Source organism: Neoarius graeffei, chromosome 6 (genome assembly GCF_027579695.1).
Source record: "Neoarius graeffei isolate fNeoGra1 chromosome 6, fNeoGra1.pri, whole genome shotgun sequence".
Lineage (NCBI taxonomy): Eukaryota > Metazoa > Chordata > Actinopteri > Siluriformes > Ariidae > Neoarius > Neoarius graeffei.
The window spans coordinates 93,781,581-93,806,325 of record NC_083574.1 but is presented as its reverse complement, the minus strand read 5'-3'; the positions used below and the strand labels follow the sequence as shown (position 1 = coordinate 93,806,325).

Below are 24,745 nucleotides of genomic sequence, written 5' to 3'. Positions count from 1 at the left end.
GTTTTTATGTAAACGTAGCCAGTGAATCCAGTGAAGCTTCATTCAAAATAATAAAGGAACAAAAAAATATACCAACAGAAGCACAGCAGTTGAAGCTCTCGCTGTGTGCGCTGGTTGTTCAAGATGCACTATTTACATATTTAAAGTTAACTCTACAGTGCTGTATATGTGCAATATAATTTGATGGGTTTAAACCGAAAACATCGTCCTGATTAGCAAGCATCCCGGCTTTGTTCTTGCACTAATTTCTAATCGCTCAGAAGCCATACACTTTTGTGCCAAAAAGCGCAATGTGATCAGTGTCACGCTATTTAAAACAAAACAAAACAGGCTTTCTTTAATCAGATGCAGTTATGAATGCAGGCTTTCGTGAAACAGGCAAAGACCAGGATGGCTGCGTGGAACGGGACGCCTTGTTCCTGTTCATGTCATCGAAAGCAAGGCTGCAGTTCTCCTGTTCGGACAGCAGAGGGAGACGCGCTCCACACCTCCAGTCTCTACAATCTCCAGGTCTCCAGTATGTCCCTTGGCTCACAGCTCGCTGAGCAGAGGACATGTCCGGGTCGGGTCGGGACAGTTCCGAGGTCATCAGCAGCGCGGCTCTTGGAGCAGGACGCTTCCTTGCTACATGATGATTTGTGATTTCGTGCGTCCGACGGTAGCTGTCGTCATGGTGATGCATGGCTGTTGAATTAGTAAGGAGAAGGGGGCATGCGCAAACAGGACACGAGCAAGGAGGCGAGGCGAGGCGAGGCGAGGCTCTCTCCCAGACTCCTACAAGAGAGCAACCCCAGGAAGAGGAGGAGGAGGAGGAGGAGCAGGAGAGGTGTTCAGATCAGGAAACGCACCATGACCCAAACCTCTACGAGCGATAGTCCTTCTTACTGTACGGCCTGTTCCCGAGGATGTGGTCGATTTCAGTCACTATGTGGGACGTCATCTTGGGTAGAACCTGAGTGAGGAACAGGAGAACACTCGAGAATGACAGTGATGACATTTTCACTGTTAATTATTCGTCATACACGGAATTGTGATTAACACATTCATTGTCTGAATTGTAATTAAATAATAATGTTCATGTAATATTGCACAGACAAAGAGATCCATCATCACTGAACTTTTAAATCAGTATCTTAGGTTTCAGTTTTTCTGGAAAAAGTCTAAAAAACAAGAAAAGAAACCACTTGGGTGCAAGCTGTTACAGGAAAATAAACAACAACAACAAAGCTGAGCTACTCTTCCACCCTGGTAATGTGTGTGTGTGTCTTTCTCTACCTCTCTCTCTGTCTCTCTTTCTGTCTGTCTGTCCTCTCTCCATCTGTTTGTCTCTCTGTGTCTGTCTCTACCTCTCTCTCCCCCTCTGTTTGTTTCTCTATCTCTCTGTCTGTCTGTCTCTCTACCTCTTTCTCCCACTCTCTGTCTGTCTGTCTCTCTACCTCTTTCTCCCACTCTGTCTGTCTCTAAATCTTTCTCCCTCTGTCTGTCTGTCTGTCTGTCTCTACCTCTCTCTCCCTCTGTCTGTCTGTCTCTCTCTCTCCTCGTCTGTCTGTCTGTCTGTCTGTCTGTACCTATCTCTCTCCCCCTCTCTGTCTGTCTGTGTCTCTGTCTATCTCACTCTCCTTGTCTGTCTGTCTTTCTTTCTCCCCCTCTCTCTGTCTGTCTGTCTGTCTGTCTGTCTACTTCTCTCTCCCTCTGTCTGTCTGTCTCCCCCTCCCTCTGTCTGCTTATCTGTCTCTCCTCTCTCCATCTTTGTCTCTCTGTCTGTCTGTACCTCTCTTTCTCCTCCTCTCTGTCTGTCTGTCTCACTCTGTCTGTCTGTCTCTCTACCTCTTTCTCCCTCTGTCTGTCTGTCTGTACCTCTCTCTTACTCTCCCTCTGTCTGTCTGTCTGTCTGTCTGTCTGTCTGTGTGCGTGTGCTGACCTGAATGGCTCCCAGGTTTTCTGTTAGCTGTTCTGGGTTGGAGGTTCCTAAGAGAACCGAGCTCACTCCTTCGTTCCTCAGGCACCAGGCTGGATGAAACCAAACAAATGCACACACAGGATATTTTGTGAGTGAAATCAGAACGTGAACTGTGGACAGTAAAAGAATTTCACTGTGGAAACTGACTGCTGTATCTTTTATTGCATCGAGCCCTGCACTCTGAGAGTGAACACTAGGGGGTGCAAGAGAGCTAAACAAATGCAAGACGGGACAAAACGATACAGTCTGTTTCCTCAACCCTCATTCCATCTGTCTGCTCTTCAGAGCAAATCTGCCAGGCGTTTAAAGCAGAGAGACTGGATGCTTATATCCATTCAGAATGAGCAGATAAACTCTCCCAGGGTTCTCACGAGGAGATGTTCTACTCTGAATTATTCTCGGGGATGTTTTTACTTGTACGCAGGACTGCTGCTCGTGGTTCTTTGGATGGTTTTGAGTTCTCGCTTTACAAAACGGTTATGCTGTTTACAGGCAGTTTGATACATAGTGTGTATTGTCAGATAAGTATCATGATATGAATTTTTTCCCCGTCATATGACTCCATTGCTAATTGGTGGACTAATAGCCCTGACTAATATCTTCAGAAGGACGGAGCGACTCTCACCCACAGCCAGCTGTGGCAGGGTGCAGCCGAGCTTCTCGGCGATGTGAGCTAACTGCTTCAGCTTCGCCTGCTGCTTCCTTCCGTCCTCACTCATGATCTTCTCCTTCAGCCACTGGTACGACTACAGCAGAGCAGAGAGAGAGAGAGAGAGAGACTTGTTAAATACATGTTAAATTAGCACTTTAACACCACGCTGTGAAGCGTTGAATGCGTATGCATCAACAGTGTATCTGATAACTACTGGATCCTTGATTCTGATTGGTCAGAAGCTGTTGATTAATCTTCTGTAACAGCAGCTCTGGAAGAAGTGCAGCTCCACACAGGACAAATCACAGGTTTATATTTTAACGTGCTTATACAGCCCAGAATCGGCAATAACAGAGTTGACATTTCCCACCATTTTGTGTCTTAACTCCAAATGCTAACCTCAAACCATCTTCCACATGGCATATATATATATAAACAAAAACAGAATTTTATGGAGTTTAATCATATTACTGTTTTTTTTTTTAACGAGAGAGATTCACTCCAATATCACAACAACAGAGTTGACGAATAATTAATCCACTGTTGGTATAAAATCCTCAACGTTTTGTTCAAGCTAATGAGAGAAGAAAAAACCCGTATGGGTTCCGGGTGAGAATTGGCCTAACGTATCCTCTGCATGTCGTAAAAGGCGACTAAAAGGGGTTGGCGTCAGGAAGGGCATCCAGCCGCAAAAGTCTAGCTTCAATTTCATGCTATGATCTGGAAAAGAATTGCGCAGGGTACAGCCCGAAGTACCCCGTGGGCACCCCTACCTGCTTATGACAAAAAGAATGCTGGGGACACCGATGGAAGAGTAGTGGGATATGACGGCTCCCAAAGGCCCGATGTGCTACCTGGAAGTCGGAAAGGAAAGGAGGGATGGAGATATGCTAAATGGAACGTAGGATCTATGATGGGTAGAGGAAGAGAGCTGGCAGATGAGATGTAGAAAAGGAACATTGATGTAATGTGTATCCAGGAAGCCAAGTGGGGAGGTAATGCTGTTAGAAAAATAGGAGGAGGATATAAACTGTACTACAGTGGAAAATTCAATAAAAGAAATGGAGTGGGGATTATACTGTCACAAAAGTGGAAAGAAAATGTACTGGAAGTGAAGATGGTCAATGACAGACTGATGTCAGTCAGACTGAAAGGTGGACTGGAGATGGTCACAGTAATATCAGCATACGGTCCACAGGCCGGATGTGAAGAGGAGGAGAAAGAAGCTTTCTTGATGGATCTGGAAGGTCTGATAGAGGAAGTGGCGGAAAATGAAAAGCTGGTAATTGGAGGTGATTTAAATGGACACGTGGGTAGGGAGAGCAATGGTTATGACGGAGTGCATGGTGGTCACGGCTATGGAGTGAGAAATGAAGAAGGGGAGAAAATCCTAGATTTGGCGCAGAGGCAGGAGTTGTTAGTGTGTAACACAAGGTGTAGAAAAAGAGATGACCACCTCATTACATATAGTAGTGGAGGAAGATGTAGCCAGCTGGACTATATCAAGGACTGTAAAGCAGTGGCGGCTGGTAGTCTTTCAAACAGGGGAGGCTGGTCGGTTACGATATTTCCAGATTTTAAAAGAAAAAAACACATCAATTTTGCCCATACTCTTGCCTCTGATCTGGCTGATTGTTGGCAGGGTCACAAACTGTGAAATAACAGGTTCTTTTGGCCCATTAGCCTACTGTCCAATATACATGATGGTGGTGTTGGGGGGGAGGGGTATATTTTAACATTTTATATTTTAAAATTGTGGCATGTTGTTTAAAAATTGATCATTATTGAAAGCAGCTCTTTGTCAGGAACCTCAGCAGTAACAGCAGAGTGTTCTGGAATAGGCACAAGCACTGACCTTGGGGAGCCAAACATAGAGCTGGGTGCCACACATTTCATTCAATGACACTTTCCCTATATTTTACTTATTTTGACTGAGAAATGTTTTGACAATTTTGATAACCCTTCACTTTTAATCCAGGTCTGTAGTGTGAAATGTTCTCGGCTGTGTTTTTGTTTAAAAATGTTTTCCAAATTGTAGCTGTGTTTAATTCATATCCAGAGAAATATATATTCCAATATAATATACTCAGCATAAACATTTTAAATAGATTCTATATTTTTGCTCCATCCATGACATATTACTAAAGTAGCCTATTTACTGTTGTTGATGTGGGTCACTTGCTGTTAGCCAATTCACTTTCTCGTACCAGGAGAGCTGAAAGGAACGAGTATTATTCCCTACCTTTTTCACCATGTCAATTTGAGGCGTTGGTCTACCCTGCTCTTTAATTTTAATTTTTTCCTCGAAAGGAAGACTGGCAAATGGCTTCGCCAAAATTAAATCAACAATGCTTGGCATCCGTGTGCAGCTTTCTTGCTAGCTGACTAGCCCCTTCAAGTTCAAGTTCAGTCACTCAAACGAAATTTCTGGAACTAAGATAGCAAACTTGACAACACTATATTTACACTTTATTTACAATGAAAATATATACAAACTAAAAAAGCTGGTAGAAACCGTATGTAATGAATGAAATCAAAATGTAAGCTGATCTCTTACAATACACCACAGCACTTGCGAATCCGCATGGGACTGAACCGAAATTCACCGCTGCCTGTCTATATTTGAAACGAGCTGTCGATCAAAGAAAATATCCGGCCGCTTTCACCAATCACCAGTCTCCTTGCGGAAACTGCCATGTCCCTCCCACTGTGAGGCTCGGAGTCTGGTGGGCGGGCGTTTTCGCAGTATTTGTCCAATAATCGTCTTGCATTTTGAGATTGAAAAGCGCAGAGCTCCCAAATGCCATTGAAGTCCACTGAGGCTGGGAGTCCGTGAGACTCCGTGGGCAGGCGTTTTCACAGTATTTGTCCAATAATCATCTTGCATTTTGATATTGAAAGCGCATAGCTCCCAAATGCCATTGAAGTGCACTGAGGCTGGGCTGCATCACGCTGTCACGAAGGGGAAAAATTCACGCACACATTAGGCGAACTGGGGAAAGTTATAACGGAATGATTTCGCACTATAGTTGGGTTGAGCACATATATTTCTATGATTCTGGATCTGAAATAGCAATGTTATAAGGTCGGCTATAACATAAGCCTAGCGCAATTCATCCTACACAATGTTCGTCATTTTTAGAGGAGGCTGAGCCTCCCTCGTTGTCTTAGAGCAATCACCCGTGCTGTAAAGTTATCCCAGGGAGTGACATTGTGAGCCAACACAGACTAGTGGTGCTTGACATGAGAAGCAAAGAAGAACAAAAGCGAAAAGTCCGGAAGATAGGAAGATTCAGAACATGGAAACTGAAGAATGTGGAAACAAAGTGTGAGTTTAATAAAGTGGTGGAAAAGTTGAGTGCAGGGAGGGAAAGAGAAGGTGATGCCGAGGGTATGTGGCAAAAGTTGAAGGAGACCTTGAGAAAAGCAAGTGAAGAGACATTAGGAAGAACAAAGCCTGGAAGAAAGAAACAGAGAGACTCATGGTGGTGGAATGAAGATGTGAGACAAGTTCTCAAAGAGAAGAAACTGGCTTCCAAAAAATGGCAGAAGTCAATGTTGGAGATTGATAGGATGGAGTACAGGTTGAAAAGGAGAGAAGCCAAGAAGATTATCGCTATCGCAAGAAAGCAGGGCACGCAGGAGCTGTATGACGAACTAGAGACCAAGGAAGGGGAGAATCGAATCTACAGGATCGCAAGAGCAAGACACAGAGAGCGTGAGGATACGGGAAACATCGATATCATCAAAGATAAAGAAGGAAAAATCTTATTCGAGGAGGAAAAGATTGGTGCCAGGTGGGCCAACTATTTTGAAGAACTCTTTAACGTAGAAAATGAGAGGGAAGAGACAGGAGAATCGCTCAAAGTGGAAGGACCAGTAAAAGGGATAGAGGTGGAAGAGGTGAGACAGGCATTAAAAGAAATGAAGAACAACAAAGCGCCAGGAAACAGCGAAGTGAATGCTGACATGTTGAAAGCAGGAGGTGAACAATGCCTGATATGGTTGACAGACATACTGGGAGAGGTATGGATGGAAGAGAACATCCCGGAGGATTGGAGGAAGAGTTTGATAGTGCACATTCTCAAGAAGAAGGGTGACATTCTGGAATGTGGTAATTATCGTGGAATTAAGTTATTGGAACATGGACTGAAACTATTGGAGAAAATATTAGACAAGCGAATCCGTGCAGTGGTAGAAATTGACCGTAAGCAGTTTGGCTTCATGCCAGGAAAGAGTACAATAGACGTGATCTTTATTGTCAGACAACTAGTAGAGAAAAGAATTGAAGGTAACCTGTCAGTATTCTATGGTTTTGTGGACCTTGAGAAGGCATACGACTGTGTTCCTAGGGAAGTAATGTACTGGTGCTTGCGAAGAAAAGGAATACCAGAGAAACTGGTCAGACTGGTCATGGAAACATATAAGGAGTCAAAGGCAGCGGTGAGAACAGCAGAGGGGATGTCAAGAGAGTTCGTGATCAGGGTAAGACTACACCAAGGCTCAGCATTAAGTCCCCTTTTGTTCGCGATTGCCATTGATGTACTGTCAGAGCATCTAATAGCTGAAAATCTGTGGGAGCTGCTTTTTGCAGACGATCTGGCAATTATGGCAGACAGTGCAGGTCAACTGCAGGACAGACTTGTGAGATGGCAGGAGAGTCTGGAAAGATACGGGTTGAAGGTGAATGCTAAAAAGACAGAGGTGTTAGTGTGCAGTAAGAAAGGAGATGAGAATGTTACCATCAGAGACAGACATGGAGAGGAATTGAAGCAGGTAAATTGTTTCAAATACCTGGGATCACTAGTCGCTGATAGAGGAGGGTGTGAAAAGGAGGTACAAGCAAGGGTGAGTGCCAGCTGGATGAAATGGAAGGAGATTAAGCCAGTTATAACTGACAAAAGGATGCCAATGAGACTGAAAGCAAAGGTCTATACAACTGTAGTCAGGCCAGTGTTGACTTATGGGTCAGAATGCTGGGGCTTAAAGAAGAAAGATCAAAGAAAACTACGAACAACAGAGATGAGCATGCTCCGAAAGATGCTGGGAGTGACACTGCATGACAGGATAAGAAATGAGGAAGTGAGAAGAAGAACATCAGTGATGGAAAGTGTAGTAACAGTAATAGAACAAAATAAACTCCGCTGGTATGGTCATATTTTAAGGAAAAAGAAGGAGGAGGTATGGGCGGCACAGTGGTGTAGTGGTTAGCGCTGTCGCCTCACAGCAAGAAGGTCCGGGTTCGAGCCCCGTGGCCGGTGAGGGCCTTTCTGTGTGGAGTTTGCATGTTCTCCCCGTGTCCCCGTGGGTTTCCTCCGGGTGCTCCGGTTTCCCCCACAGTCCAAAGACATGCAGATTAGGTTAACTAGTGACTCTAAATTGAGCGTAGGTGTGAATGTGAGTGTGAATGGTTGTCTGTGTCTATGTGTCAGCCCTGTGATGACCTGGCAACTTGTCCAGGGTGTACCCCGCCTTTCGCCCGCAGTCAGCTGGGATAGGCTCCAGCTTGCCTGCAACCCTGTAGAACAGGATAATGCAGCTAGAGATAATGAGATGAGAAGGAGGAGGTGGTGAAACAGGCATGGGAAGAGCCAGTGAGGGGAAAGAGGAGCAGAGGGCACCAGTTGAAGAGATGGAAAGATGGACTGAGTGAGAGACTGGAAGAACTAGGGTTGAACGAACAGGATGCCGAGGACAGGCAGAAATGGAGGAGGGGGATCGTGGCCACCGATCTCCAACCAGGGGAATAATAAGGTGTTGGCAAAGAAGAAGAAGAATGAGAGAAGAAACAGAACATGGCGGCAGCACGGTGGTGTAGTGGTTAGCACTGTCACCTCACAGCAAGAAGGTCCTGGGTGTGAGCCCAGTGTCTGACGGGGGCCTTTCTGTATGGAGTTTTCATATTCTCCCCCTGGGTTTCCTCCGGGTGCTCCGGTTTCCCCCACAGTCCAAAGACATGCAGGTTAGGCTAATTGACCGTAGGTGTGAATATGAGTGTGAACGGTTGTTTGTCTCTATGTGTTAGCCCTGCGATGACCTGGTGACTTGTCCAGGATGTACCCCACCTCTTGCCCATAGTCAGCTGGGATAGGCTCCAGCTTGCCTGTGACCCTGTACAAGATCAGTGCCTTTCTGAAGTTTCCCACCAGAGGAAGTGACGTCTCTCAGTGCAGGTGTCATTTTGTGGATTTTATGCGGTTTTATAACAGAGTTAACAGAGTTGACAAGAACATTCCCCCAAAACATACCCCAAAAAACAGACCGTTAGACTGAATCACTTCCTGTTTATTGGAGTTGAACGGATGAATCAGGAGTTGAAGGTGGCCGATAATGTGGGGGGAGGGGAGGGGGTCGTTTAGTTAATGTTTTATGGATAAATTGGGTCTAAAATGTACATTAAGCATCACTATTGGTGAAAGTTTGTCAGAGTTTGCATTATTGTTCAAAATGGATTCAATAAAGATTTCTTTTGTGGAAAATAACAAAAGGTTTATCATCTCGGAGACGCCAAATGGACCCTGAGTTCTAGAATGATCTGTATACAGTAGGAGATTCCGTAACGAGACATTTTTTATTTTCATTATTTACAGAAGGAGTTGACGCTTTATAACAACCAAAGCTAACGCTGTAACTTGACTTTTTCCAGCATCCTCAGGACTTTACAGGAGTTTACACTTTTCTCAGTAACGTGACAATCTGCATTCTTTCGTCTGTTTAACGTCAAGAAAAAGAGAAGCTGGCAAAGGAACGACTATTTATAGCTACCGTAATGTGACAAAGAACAGGAACTAATTAATATTATACACTATGCTACTACAAATGGATAAAAATATGACGTGCTTGTTAATTAATAAATAATTGATAACAATGGCAGAGATAACAGGATGTGCTTTTACAGGAGGAGTGTTTTATTCACTTATATTTGTCAAATTAAAGCACTCATTTGATTTCCTTTGAGTACCTTCATTGAAGCCCGAGAGGATTCTGGGATGCCGTTTTCATACTTTCCGGTGATGATTCCACAGGCAAGAGGGGACCATGTCATGGCACCTACGCCTACACACACACACACACACACTAATCAATTATAACATTAAAACCATTGACGGATGAAGTGAATAATGTTGATTATTTCATTATAGTGGCACTTGTCAAGGGTTGGGATATATATCAGGCAGCAAGAAAGAGAACAGTCAGTTCTTGAAGTTGATGTGTTGGAAGTGGCAAGTGTGTCCACCTCTCGATCAGGAGGTAACAAGTTCTATTTGCAGTCAGGTCATACCAAAGACCATCATAAAAATGGTACCTACTGCCATCTGGCAAGGCACGCTGCAATACAGATCTGAATGGGAAGTCAAACTCTCACGGTTACCAGAGGACCAGCCCCCCACTGTAACCCTAGCTGTATAATAGGCGAGAGACCGAGGGCTATAGATGTGGAGATCGGCGGCACCCAATGTGCCTTAAGGGCCTGGCCTGGTCAGTACTGGGACAGGAGACTGCCTGGGAAGACCAGCAGCCGGTTTCACTAAGTTAGACTATGACTTTAACTTAGACAGCGGGTATAGTCGGGCTTAGCATAGACGTCTAACAAATACTGTTGCACAAAGCAGTTAAGACTCCGACTATCTTAACCCTAGGCTGACACTTGCACGACTTTTGGCCACGATTTTGTCGTGGCAAGTCGTGCCATTTTGGGGCACGAACTGGGAGGCTCCTGCACTGTTCATGACTAGTTCACGCATAGTTCACGACGAGTTCACGAATGCGTGCCCGTCCACATTCACGAACTGGCACGACGAGTTCACGCATAGTTTGCGCATAGTTTACGCACTTCCCGCATTGGCACAACGAGTTTGCGCAATTCGGACGGTGTCGTGCCGACTTGGGCACGCCTGTGTCATGCACAACCTCATCCTCATCAGATACCCACACGCAATTTCAGAAGTGGACCGCGAAGATCCGGACACACATGATCTGATCCCTGGTGGATGGAGGACTGACTGACACCTGCAGGGGCTGCTGCCTCTAACCGGCCATCATACCCAGAAGGACGCAAAGGATCAGCGAGACTACCTGTCACATTACTACATGTCCCCTGCTGGTGCTGTCCCTTGGCAAGAAAGAATGGTAGTAGCTTCATGAGCTGCATCCACAGTTGTTCCATTTCTGAAATAAAAGAAACGAAACTCTCCCCCCCCAAAAAAAAAGTCATGAAGGAATAGAAAATAAAAGACATTAAAGAAAAAAGCAAGAAAAAAAATTGCGAATGGCGAGAAGTGTCCGGGAAGCCCTATATATACCCCCGCACCGACGCGAGCGCCACTGTCATGCAGTAGTCGTGAACTGCTCGTGCCATGCGCAAACTGTTCGTGAAGTGCGTAAACTACTCGTGAACTGCTCGTGCCATCAATGCGTGACTGTGTCAGTGGGAAGGCACGGCCACGCTGCGACACGCACCAATTCATGAACATGTCGTGAACTACTCGTGAACTCGATGTGAGCTGTTCGTGAACTATTCGTGGCAGTTCGTGACAGTCGTGGCATGGCGCGCACTTCCACGCACTGGCACGCATCCTCCCGCATCGTCCCGACGAGTTCACGACGTGATCACGAACAGTTTGCGCATAGTTCACGACCTGGTCGCGAAATTTTGTCGTGACCAAAATTTTGAACATTTCAAAATTCTCGTCCCGACATGGCACGCAGTCACGACGGGTTTACGCACACTTCACGCCAGTTTACGACTAGTTTGCGCACTGGCACGACTCGAGTCGTGCCAATGCGTGCCACGGAATCGTGCAAGTGTCAGCCTAGCCTTTGTCATACTATGCTGCAAAGGATTGTGGGTATTTTAAGACTCTTTTCAAAACAAAAAAAAATGGCGGACAGTGGTCGTTCAGTGCCGTTTAGCCACTCGGAATATCTGGCTATATTAGAGGAATTTAATTCCTACAAAGACGTTTTATTAGGCAAATTCAGCAAAGAATGTAGCAATAAGAAAAAAACATGAAGTGTGGGGAAAAAATAACGTCGTCTGTGAATAGCGTTACTCCATCTGCGAGATGTTGCTGCCGTGCAGAAACGGTTTAAAAATATGGTCCAAGAAGCAAAAAAAGACATTTTCAAACGTAAAAACACCCCCACTGGAGGAGGGGGTTTGAAGAAACTAAAAGTGACCGCCGAAATGGTCATCAACATTTATGGCGATGAGTCGCCCTTATTCTGGGGAGTGAAAGGAGGAAAGGAGAGCGGAGTAACCGGCTTCGCCAGACCCAGCAGCAACTCCCTTAGCAACGTTGCTAGCAACGTTGAAGCTGAGGCTCCTTCACCCTCGGAGTTGTCATCACCCAGTACCTGCGCGGATGTGACACTACACGAAGAGCCTACCGATCAGGAGGAAATTACAGGTAGAGTCTTGTTTAAGTTATAAACATTGTCAAGTGGGGTTTTATTGTCATTTCAGCATAAACAGTAGGGGAGATTATGTTCCCACAGCACTGAGCTAAGCTACAGTTACCTTGCGATGGTGAAATAGCTATTCCACTCGGTTGATACCAAGGTCTGTTACTAAACGATGGAACATAGGTTTGACCCATAGACTATACAGTCGTTGGTTTGACCAACATAGATTTAAATTCTGCTACAGTAGGTAGTACACGTAAAGAAAGATGTTTGGAACAAGCTGACCTAAATACTATGTTGTGGTGTGACTACAGTTTCTAATAATGAAAACCTTGGTCTGATTTTTTTTTTTTAAGTTTCCTTGATCCCTGAACCGGTTGTGGAGGACTCCCAGACATCTGCCACCAGAACCACCACCATGGCCATGGTGCTTGACAAGCAATACAACAACCTTCATCTGGAGGAGAAAAAACTCCTTCTGGAGATTGAGGTCTTGCAGCTCCAAAAGGAAAGACTGCAACTTAAATTGAAGAGACTCGCACAGATGGAGGAGTGATGTAGTAATGTGTGTGTGTGTGTGTGTGAGTGTATGAGAGAGAGAGAGAGAGAGATAAGTGATGAGTGGTGATGTAATTATATGCATAAATGAATTGATATATTTATATTATTTATATACAGTGCTCAGCGTAAATGAGTGCACCCCCTTTGAAAAGTAATATTTTAAACAATATCTCAATGAACACAAACAATTTCCAAAATGTTGACAAGACAAAGTTTGATATAACATCTGTTTAACTTATAACGAGAAAAAGTAAGGTTAATAATATAAACTTAGATTACACATTTTTCAGTTTTACTCAAATTAGGGTGGTGCAAAAATGAGTACACCGCACAACAAAAACTACTACATCTAGTACTTTGTATGGCCTCCATGATTTTTAATGACAGCACCAAGTCTTCTAGGCATGGAATGAACAAGTTGGCGACATTCTGCAACATCAATCTTTTTCCATTCTTCAACAATGACCTCTTTTAGTGACTGGACGCTGGATGGAGAGTGATGCTCAACTTGTCTCTTCAGAATTCCCCATAGGTGTTCGATTGGGTTCAGATCAGGAGACGTACTTGGCCATTGAATCACTTTCACCCTGTTCTTCTTCAGAAATCCAACAGTGGCCTTAGATGTGTGTTTAGTCATGTTGGAAAAGTGCATGACGACCAAGGGCATGGAGTGATGGTAGCATCTTCTCCTTCAGTATAGAGCAATACATCTGTGAATTCATGATGCCATCAATGAAATGCAGCTCCCCGACACCAGCAGCACTCATGCAGCCCCACATAAGGACACTGCCACCACCATGTTTCACTGTAGGCACCATGCATTTTTCTTTGTATTCCTCACCTTTGTGACGCCATACAGTTTTGAAGCCATCAGTTCCAAAAACATTTATCTTGGTCTCATCACTCCAGAGTATAGAGTCCCAGTAGTCTTCATCTTTGTCAGCATGGGCCCTGGCAAACTCTAGGCGGGCTTTTTTGTGCCTGGGCTTTAGGAGAGGCTTCTTTCGTGGACGGCATCCATGCATGCCATTCTTCTGCAGCGTACACCGTATTGTGTCACGGGAAATAGTAACCCCAGTTTGGCTTTCTACTTCTTTAGATAACTGCAGTGAACTTGCATGCTGATTTTCTTCAACCCTTCTCATCAGAAGACACTCCTGTCGAGGTGATAACTTCCATGGACAACCTGGATGTCTCTGTGGGATGGTTGCAGTTCCATCTTTCTTAAATTTTTGTACCACTTTTGCTACAGTATTCTGACTGATAAGTAAAGCTTTGCTGATCTTCTTGTAGCCTTCACCTTTGTGGTGTAAAGAAATTATTTTCTTTGGGGAATTCTGAAGAGACAAGTTGAGCATCACTCTCCATCCAGCGTCCAGTCATTAAAGAGGTCGTTGTTGAAGAATGGAAAAAGATTGATGTTGCAAAATGTCACCAACTTGTTCATTCCATGCCTAGAAGACTTGGTGCTGTCATTAAAAATCATGGAGGCCATACAAAGTACTAGATGTAGTAGTTTTTGTTGTGCGGTGTACTCATTTTTGCACCACCCTAATTTGAGTAAAACTGAAAAATGTGTAATCTAAGTTATATTATTAACCTTACTTTTTCCCGTTATAAGTTAAACAGATGTTATATTAAACTTTGTCTGTTCAACATTTTGGAAATTGTTTGTGTTCATTGAGATATTGTTTAAAATGTTTCTTTTCAAAGGGGGTGCACTCATTTACGCTGAGCACTGTATATTTATATTATTTAGAAGTAATAAAATGAATAAGCTGGCATTACACTGTTTGTTCTTTATTGAATACTTTATAGTTAGATTATAATAGCCTAAATTTGTGTATTACATACTTGCAATGTACTTCACTGCCTTAACATTTCAAGCTTTCTTAGACCCATATTAGACTGGGGGGAGGGTGTCTTACTTTTTAAGCCTAAAATTAGACTTAAAAAATTAGTCTTAACGTTTGTGAAACTGTCTTACTTGCATTAGACTGGTCTATAAAGAAACTTAAGACCAATCTTAACCCATAGACCAGTCTAAACTACTTTAGTGAAACCGGCTGCAGGTCCTGGCAAGGAAGAACTTTGACTATGATGCTATACCTAGGAGGTTTTCTGACACTAAGCTCCATTAAGCTGAGACTAGAAACACTGAGCTGAAATGTTTCGAGGATCTTGTGTGTGGAACCATCTTATGTTCTTCACCAAGGCATTTCGCATGAAAAACTATACAGGGAGTGCAGAATTATTAGGCAAATGAGTATGTTGACCACATTACCCTCTCTATGCATGTTGGCCTACTCCAAGCTGCATAGGCTTGAAAGCCTCCTACCAATTAAGCATACCAGGTGATGTGCATCTCTGTAATGAAAAGGGGTGTGGTCTAATGACATCAACACCCTATATCAGGTGTACAAAATTATGAGGCAACTTCCTTTCCTTTGGCAAAATGGGTCAGAAGAGGGATTTGACGGACTCAGAAAAGTCAAAAATAGTGACATATATTGCAAAGGGATGGAGCACTCTTAAAATTGCCCAGCTTTTGAAGCGTGACCATCGAACAATCAAGCGCTTCATTCAAAATAGTCAACAGGGTCGCAAGAAGCGCGTTGAAAAAAAAAGGCGCAAACTAACTGCCTGTGAACTGAGGAAAGTCAAGCGTGAAGCTGCCAAGATGCCACTCGCCACCAGTTTTGCCATATTTCAGAGCTGCAACATCACTGGAGTGTCAAAAAGCACAAGGTGTGCAATACTCAGGGACACGGCCAAGGTAACAAAGGCTGAAAAACGACCACCACTGAACAAGACACACAAGATGAAACGTCAAGACTGGGCCAAGAAGTATCACAAGACTGATTTTTCTAAGGTCTTATGGACAGATGAAATGAGAGTGAGTCTTGATGGGCCAGATGGATGGGCTCGTGGCTGGATCAGCAAAGGGCAGAGAGCTCCAGTCCGACTCAGACGCCAGCAAGGTGGAGGTGGGGTACTGGTATGGGCTGGTATCATCAAAGATGAGCTTGTGGGACCTTTTCGGGTTGAGGATGGCGTCAAGCTCAACTCCCAGTCCTATTGTCAGTTTTTGGAAGACACCTTCTTCAAGCAGTGGTACAGGAAGAAGTCAGCATCCTTCAAGAAAAACATGATTTTCATGCAGGACAATGCTCCATCACACGCATCCAAGTACTCCACAGCATGGCTGGCCAGAAAGGGTCTAAAGGAAGAAAGATTAATGACGTGGCCTCCTTGTTCACCTGATCTGAACCCCATAGAAAACCTGTGGTCCCTCATCAAATGTGAGATCTACAAGGAGGGGAAACAGTACACATCTCTGAACAGTGTCTGGGAGGCTGTGGTTGCTGCTGCACGCAATGTTGATCGCAAACAGATCAAAACACTGACCGAATCCATGGATGGCAGGCTTTTGAGTGTCCTTGTAAAGAAAGGCGGCTATATTAGTCACTGATTTGGTTTTTTTTGTTTTGTTTTTGAATGCCAGCAATGTATATTAGTGAATGTTGAGTTGTTATATTGGTTTCCCTGGTGAAAATAAATGAGTGAAATGGGTATATGTTTGTTTTTTGTTAAGTTGCCTAATAATTATGCACAGTTATAGTCACCTGCACACACAGATATCCTCCCAAGATAGCTAAAACTAAGAAAGCCCGACTCCAACTTCCAAAAATACTCAGCTTTGATATTTATGAGTCTTTTGGGTTCATCAAGAACATAGTTGTTTTTCAATAATAAAACTAATCCTCAAAAATACAACTTGCCTAATAATTCTGCACTCCCTGTAGACTCGCCATTAAGTTGTAAAACCCTTAAAAATGTCATGAAATACAAGCGGGTCTGTCCTCTTTTGAGAAGCCTGTATTGGGCAGCTATTCAGAAGTCTGTGTTCAAACAAAGAAAAGTCCTTTTACAATGATTTTAATAGGAGCCGCCATTTTGTTTTGTGGCGGTCCCAGGGTTGGTCCCTTGTAGTGGGACAAAGCTTTAAAAAACTGTTGGTGGAAGTTCAGAGGTCAGTGCGTGTTCCGGACCCACTCAAGGGCCTGGCTTGTTTTATACAGTAAAGGTGTTTCAAGATAACTTCTTTCATGTAAGTGTATTTTAGCTACTTTTGAGGTTCAGGTTTCCACAGCAGAGGAGCTACTGCAGCACAAACTGCTGAAAAAGTGAATGCCGGCTAAAACAGAAAGGTGTCCGCATTAACAGTTTCAGCAGTTTGTGCTATAGTAGCTCTTCTGTGGAATTGGCTAGCCTTCGTGCGCCATCTGAATCAATGAGCCTTTGACACCCATGATCCTGTTGCCGGTTCACCGGTTGTCCTTTGGATCCTTGGACCACTTTTGGTAGGTACTAACCACTGCATACCGGGAACACCCCATGAGATGTGCCATTTTGGAGAAGCCCAGACCCAGTCATCTAGCCATCACGATTTGTCAAAGTCGCTCAGATCCTTACATTTGCCCATTTTTCCTGCTTCCAACACATCAACTTCAAGAACTGACTGTTCTCTTTCTTGCTGCCTGATATACCCCACCCCTTGACAGGTGCCACTGTAATGAGATAATCAACGTTATTCACTTCACTTGAGAGTGCGGTGAAATATGAGCGAGACGGAAAACAAGATCAAAACAGAGAGATGAAGAGAAGATAGATTTATTCAGAAGATAGAAACCCGGATGAATTTGCAGTTTGGACACCAGACAGAGAGAGATTAGAAGGAGAAAAAGGAAAGAGGAGATGAATGAATGAATGACACCTGCCTATCTTGTGGTAGAGCTCAGGAAGCTGCACCTCCACTTTTTCCCTCTGAAAGAGGTGATACTCTGCTTGTTCACACACCGGGGGGATCAGGTTGAACTGCCTCGCCACCGAGTACGCTTCCTGTGCACAGGGAGAAAGAGAGAGAGAGAAAAAATTGGACCAATAATTGTCAATGCCTCTGCAATCTTTTCTCCACTTTTTTCAAGCATATGTTCCATCCAGCTGGTGGCTGCTAATTGCTTTCCAGTAATATACATTTCTGCAAGTTTATCACTGAAGCATCGCCCGCTGGGATCCGATGCAGGAGTGTGTGCCCATGTAGGAGAGATGCTATTTGACGTGACTCTAAAAAAGCCTGGCTGATCACTCGAGTACAAATTACATGTCATTACCGCATCTGCCTCTCTAGACTGCGCCAAGTGCACCGAGCACAACGGCCCCATTGAACCCTCCATTTATTAACCCGTGAATTAATGGCGCTGGCGAAATTACAGTAGTCTCCTCTCAAACAGCTCCCCCTGACAGCGAAACATGCTGTTGTTCTAGCATGAGCGCACACACATAGTATTAGCATGCATCCAGATAACAAAAGGAGTGTTGCTAAAAACACATTAACACCAGAGCCGTCTCCGTGCCCCTTTATTCCTCACGTCAAATCACTTTTTTTTAAGAAGACAAAACAATTTGTCCTCCTCCTTCTCCTACTTTTCTTCCTCCCAGGCGAGTTGACAACAAACTACTGACCACTTGGCTGAAGATTCGAGTCAGTACTCTGACTAAGTATGCAAGAATTATTTAGAAATCACATTTAAATATAAAACAAAGTGCGTTCGCTCAACAAAGTGCTGCGCATTGAATAAAGTAGTACGAGGAATAAAATAATCCCCTACTGTATATATCTGGACAAGAACCTCACTACATGGACGATGTGCAATATCCTGTTAAGCCCGCTTTATCCTGTTCTACAGGGTCGCAGGCGAGCTGGAGCCTATCCCAGCTGACTACGGGCGAAAGGCGGGGTACACCCTGGACAAGTTGCCAGGTCATCACAGGGCTGACACATAGACACAGACAACCATTCACACTCACATTCACACCTACGCTCAATTTAGAGTCACCAGTTAACCTAACCTGCATGTCTTTGGACTGTGGGGGAAACCGGAGCACCCGGAGGAAACCCACGCGGACACGGGGAGAACATGCAAACTCCGCACAGAAAGGCCCTCGCCGGCCACGGGGCTCGAACCCGGACCTTGTTGCTGTGAGGCGACAGCGTTAACCACTACACCACCGTGCCGCCCTTGCTCTAAATCCTTTATTGTGCAATATCTCATCTCATCTCATTATCTGTAACCGCTTTATCCTGTTCTACAGGGTCGCAGGCAAGCTGGAGCCTATCCCAGCTGACTACGGGCGAAAGGCGGGGTACACCCTGGACAAGTCGCCAGGTCATCACAGGGCTGACACATAGACACAGACAACCATTCACACTCACATTCACACCTACGCTCAATTTAGAGTCACCAGTTAACCTAACCTGCATGTCTTTGGACTGTGGGGGAAACCGGAGCACCCGGAGGAAACCCACGCGGACACGGGGAGAACATGCAAACTCCGCACAGAAAGGCCCTCGCCAGCCACGGGGCTCGAACCCAGGACCTTCTTGCTGTGAGGCGACAGCGCTAACCACTACACCACCGTGACGCCTGTTGTGCAATATTTTTAATATATATAACATAGTTAGAATTTTCTATTCCATAGAACATTATTTTATTAAAGTTTTTTTCTTTTTTTTTTAAGTTGTACTGCCTTTCAGATTTTTCAAGTGTAGGTCATAAAAAAAAAGACCTTTCCCTGACACCCAATTATTTTTGTTTAGTGGACCGAAAGCTACTGGATTCGAATCATGGACTTCCAATTTTATTCGTTTTCTTTTTTTAAACAGAACAAGTAATGAATTTATCTCCACATGGCCCTAAATTCTCCGCTATTTTTTCCTGCTTCACCATGACGCAATTCAAGATACTACGGTACATCATGCATCACATCACGTGGTGGGCTTTCCCTGTTCGCGCAAGGCATTGTGGGATACAAATTTGAAACAGGAGAAAAAAATCGAGGGCGTGAGCATGCAAAATGTGAAACGTGAAAGACCGACTACAGTAACGGAAAGAAAGCGAGAAGAAAAGACGTTATGTTATATACGAAGGAAAGGAAATGCAGGATCAAAGTAATAAATATGGGCGCTCAGCGAGCACCTCGGTGTGATCAGCTGTTCGTTTAGCGACAGAATGATGGAACTGTCAGTGCACGCTCAAAGGTAAACCTGTAGATGGCAGTAATGCGACACTGTGGATGCCAGCTGCCGTAAAACCCAAAAGAAGAAGAAGAAGAAGGTAAACCTGCGCATGCGCACACACACGGACTTCCTCTGCCTGCTTGACTGCATGAAGAAGTGAGCGATTTCATGCACGTTATTTGCTTTAATGCCCTCAAATTAAATAATTTCCCAGCCACAGAATGGCCTGATATTTTGTGAGATATTACAGAAATAAACATATATCACAATGACCACATTTCAGACAGAACTAAATTTCACCGATTTTAAGAAATCGAAAGTCCGTCTAGCTTTAAGCATCTAATTGTAAATTTGATATTGTTGGTTACCGGATTATGTGCAATAGTTATATGTGGCAGTTATATTAATGTGAGCCAATGGAACAATATTTTCTTCAAATGTGCATTCTGAATGTGCAGGTGAATGACAAAGTTATCTATCTATCTATCTATCTATCTATCTATCTATCTATCTATCTATCTATCTATCTATCTATCTATCTAATAGTAGGAATAGTATTGTAAGTAAAGACATAAAACATAGAACAGTAAAACGATACATAAAACACGCACATAAATCACAACGCGTCTTGAGCTGGATCAAATACCAATATTTATTCTAGGCACATTCACTGGATGTGAGCAATCGCGCATTCTGATTGGCTACTCTGCTACTAGGATATCAGCTCATATACCATGAGTAGAGAAAAACAAAATGGCGGAGCGTGTTGCTGAACCAACCGAGGACGAAATAAAAACTCTACTCGAAAACAAAACCCACCAAAACACAAAAAAAAAACCCAAACAAACAAAGCAACAAAACATGGAATGAAAGTATTTGATGGTAAGAATGTATTTTATTTTTTATTTTTCAAGAATTATTCTCGCATTTTTCACAAATTGTTCCTGTCATTTCACCGGTTTGTTTACATTCAAAGCAGAAATGATTTTGTCGGATGTTTTCAATAAAAGTTTTTCATTCTCATCTCATTATCTGTAGCCGCTTTATCCTGTTCTACAGGGTCGCAGGCAAGCTGGAGCCTATCCCAGCTGACTACGGGCGAAAGGCGGGGTACACCCTGGACAAGTCGCCAGGTCATCACAGGGCTGACACATAGACACAGACAACCATTCACACTCACATTCACACCTACGCTCAATTTAGAGTCACCAGTTAACCTAACCTGCATGTCTTTGGACTGTGGGGGAAACCGGAGCACCCGGAGGAAACCCACGCGGACACGGGGAGAACATGCAAACTCCGCACAGAAAGGCCCTCGCCGGCCACGGGGCTCGAACCCGGACCTTCTTGCTGTGAGGCGACAGCGCTAACCACTACACCACCGTGCCGCCCGATAAAAGTTTTTATTTATCGAATTTGCAAAAAAAAAAGCTCCGTTTCTCAAAATCCAGTGAAGGTGGATAGAATAAAACAGTTATTCCACTCAATCTCGTTGTACACAGATTATAGCCAACAGCTCATGTACGACTCGATTTCGTGGAATAACTGTTAAATGTACATGGATACGTTTTAAGGCGGGATTTGAATTGTAAAACGGAGGGGGCGTGTCTGATATCTGATGGTAAGCTTGGCCTAAAGGCCAATTTATGCTGACAACCCAGTCCTCGCAGACGGTGTCGCAGATAGCATCTGCGTAGCCCCCCCACTTTCACAGACGCTCTACGTGCACCTCCCAAAAATTGTGACCACCGCAGAAGCCTCGCAGACAGCGTCGCAGACAAGAGGGCTCTGATTGGTCCACTCTACATCCGCTGTACACGCACTTCCGCTTCCCTACTTTCCCAGTTTGGTTTGTTTTCACGACCGGCATTTTTAAAAACACGAGCGAAGATGGAGCAGCACGAAGAGCGGTTGATCAAGGAAGTACGTACATCTATACGACTCCAGTTCTAGTCATTATAAAAAAAAAAGTTCTAGTCATTATAAGTAACCGGAGGATAAACACTCCACTAACCACACCCACCAACTTCTCCTGGCGACTTCGCGCCCCCTTGCGTTGTGGCGGTGAATAACATCGCGCACGCCTATTCCCCCGCTCAACAATAAATTACAACTGTCTGCGAAAAGCTATCTGCGAAAGCCTTGTCGCAAGAGCATGCAGAGGCCTTAAGGCTATACGTAAATCCAAAATGCCTGATCAGCCCTGAGTTTTAATCATGACCTTGGAACCAATTCCAACAAGACAAGATTAAGAGTGAGACCGTTAATGAATTGTAAAAGGAACAGGATTCTGGATTTCAGGATCTCTAATCGAGATAATATACACATCTGGATCCTTGAATTTAAAAAAAAAAGTGAAGGCATGGAGGATGACAGAAGGATGTGTGAAGATCTTCCTGCTCACCATAATCTCCATGGCTGTCCATCGGGACGTCCCCCAGTACATCGCCATCCCCTGGTTGATCACATGGGTCATCGCCCTCACGATCTCTAGCGAGAGAGAGAAAGAAGAAAAATCAATGAGGATCAGAGATTTGGCTTTCGGAAACAATCCGAGGTCATAAACGTATATGGAATGGATAAAAGATACTTTACTCAAGGAAAAGTAGAAAGGACGCGATAGCTCCCGTCCTCATTATTCAAAACTTATAAAACAGCACTTGATCCCTTGCACACACACACACACACACAATACTGTGCAAAAGTCTTAGCCCCCCTATTTTTTTCCATCCAAACTTTGTTATATATTTCTATTTTATGACTTCTACATTATCATTACCATTCTTCTACATTAGAGTTCCAAATGTTCATTTTGTTTTCCGGCACAAAATTAAATGTTACAGAAAAAAAAAGGTTTGTATCTGAGCAGCATATTCCACAAGAGAGCACTTTTCAGATTAAAAAAGAAAACATAATGAAGGCTACTGGAAAATTTTTGGTGCAAAATGAAGAAGCGAGTGTGACAAAGTGTCCAGAAGAACCGTGGCTGGTTCTGTAAGACGCTCAGTAAAACCTACAGCTCATTTCCGCATAAAACTGCACTCACTGGACCTCAGACTACTATTTTTTTTAAGCAAAGGGTCGTCTGACACCAAATATGGACTTTGTTTCATTTATTATGGCTCACTGATGACTGTTTATAGCATTTTTTAATGTTGAAACATTTCATTTCATTATTTTTTAAGCCATTTTTCATCATCATCATCATCATCATCTGTCATCCGGCGACTTGGTAAGATATTCTATCCCAGACCCGCCGGTTGAGCATAGCTGCTCTGAGTTGTTCTTCCTTCAACCCCGTCTCTCGCTCGAGGACCGTTTTCAGGGTGGTACCGTACGTGGTCAACCGACTTTGCGCTTCGCCTCAGGCTCCCACAAGAGAACTTGTGCGGCAGGTTGATCATGATGAAACACAGGGCCGCACAATGCCACACGGCATTTGGCGATTATGGTCGAGAGGCGTGGTAGGGAACCGTACAGGCAGTCGTTTGTCCAATGGTCCTGCCAGCTGATGTTGAACACTCTGCGGAGCATGCAGGTGTACGTGCCATCCAAGGATTGCTCTTGTGCTCTCGTTAGAGACCAAGACTCGGGCCCGTAGAGAAGAATGGATTCGACTGAGGCCTTGAACACTCTGACCTTTGTGTCTCTAGACAGCGGGGCAGCCCACACCTTGATTAGAGAATTTAGGGCGCCCCAGGCTTTGGCCTTTCTGGAGTTGATGTCATGAGCAGTGTTCATCCAACTGCCAAGGTATTTGAAGTCGTCCACCTTCTCGATAGTAGAGTTGTCAAGCGCGTGGAGAGATTGGTCCGTAGAGGAATTTACAGTATATGCATCCATTTGGTTTTGCATGCGTTCAACTGAAGGCCAAATGATTTAGCAGCCAGTTCTACTCAGTGGAGAAGATCCTCGCCCGAATTCACAGAGTCCTCGAGAAGAGCAATGTCATCAGCGAAGTCGAGATCGGATAGATGGACAGCAGGGTGGCGAGAACTTCTACAGCGTTTAAGCCATTTTTAGTCGACAGCATTTCTTTACATGTGCCGAGACTTTTTCACAGGCATGCTTTTTTCAAAACAGTAACTCCTGCGTACTCCATAGTGCACATACTACATTTGCAATTTAGATTTGCTGAATTAATAAATATATAATGCCGATGTTTTTGTTAAAAAGTGTTTTATTTTCATTTAACAAAAGGAATAGTTAAGTTGATGATATGAAAATAAATGCTGCATTTTTTGGGGAATAAAATTATCTTCTTTTAATTTTTTTTTCAAAAATATCGTGAATCAAACTGAATCGTGAATTGGGTGAATCCTTACGTGCCTACTGATAACCACTGTTCCTCAATGACCAATCACTGGAATATCATCTATTATTTTCTCGTCTCGTCTCGTCTCGTCTCGTCTTCTTCCGCTTATCCAGGACCGGGTCGCGGAGGCAGCAGTCTAAGCATGGAAGCCCAAACTTCCCTTTCCCCAGACACCTCGGCCAGCTCCTCGGGAAGAACACCGAGGCGTTCCCAGGCCAGCCGAGAGACATAGTCCCTCCAGCGTGTCCTGGGTCTTCCCCGGGGCCTCCTCCCGGGGGGACATGCCTGGAACACCTCCCCAGGGAGGCGTCCAGGAGGCATCCGAAAAAGATGCCCGAGCCACCTCAGCTGGTTCCTCTCGATGTGGAGATTATTTTCTATTATTATTATTTTCTATTCTGATAAATATATAGAGGATATTACACGGTTGCGTGAAAATAAACTTCATATCTTTGCGCCACCGTGTAATGTTCTTTATATTATATGGACACATGCAAAAAAACCCCCCCAAAAAACGCAAGTTGATCAAAAGAATTTTAATTTTGAACCGGTTCACCATTTTGACAACACGCGTCTGTCTAGTCAGTGGGAAAACGTTGGGAATGACATCACTGGAGTGAAATATCAGGAATTATTATCCACACAGACACTTTTTCAATGGAACCAAAACATGTGTTCGATTCTTTCTAGCAGGTTTCATTCGTTTGGTTTGACACCATGCAATATTGTTAGCGTATCGCTTATCCTACGTGTATTACGTCACTCTACCCA

General features: G+C 44.1%; 1 protein-coding gene across 1 annotated transcript in view; it reads right to left on the bottom strand.

Moving 5' to 3' along the window:
* The window catches only part of kcnab1a (potassium voltage-gated channel subfamily A regulatory beta subunit 1a), a 292,071-nt gene continuing 267,326 nt past the window's right edge, over positions 1 to 24,745 (bottom strand). The window contains exons 9-14 of the mRNA XM_060923049.1: positions 22,064 to 22,149; positions 17,360 to 17,480; positions 9,574 to 9,668; positions 2,586 to 2,706; positions 1,922 to 2,010; positions 1 to 952 (exon numbers count right to left, since the gene is read on the bottom strand). Coding sequence (XP_060779032.1) covers positions 863 to 952; positions 1,922 to 2,010; positions 2,586 to 2,706; positions 9,574 to 9,668; positions 17,360 to 17,480; positions 22,064 to 22,149 — 602 coding nt within the window. The 3' untranslated portion in view covers positions 1 to 862. The remainder of the gene's footprint in view (positions 953 to 1,921; positions 2,011 to 2,585; positions 2,707 to 9,573; positions 9,669 to 17,359; positions 17,481 to 22,063; positions 22,150 to 24,745) is intronic.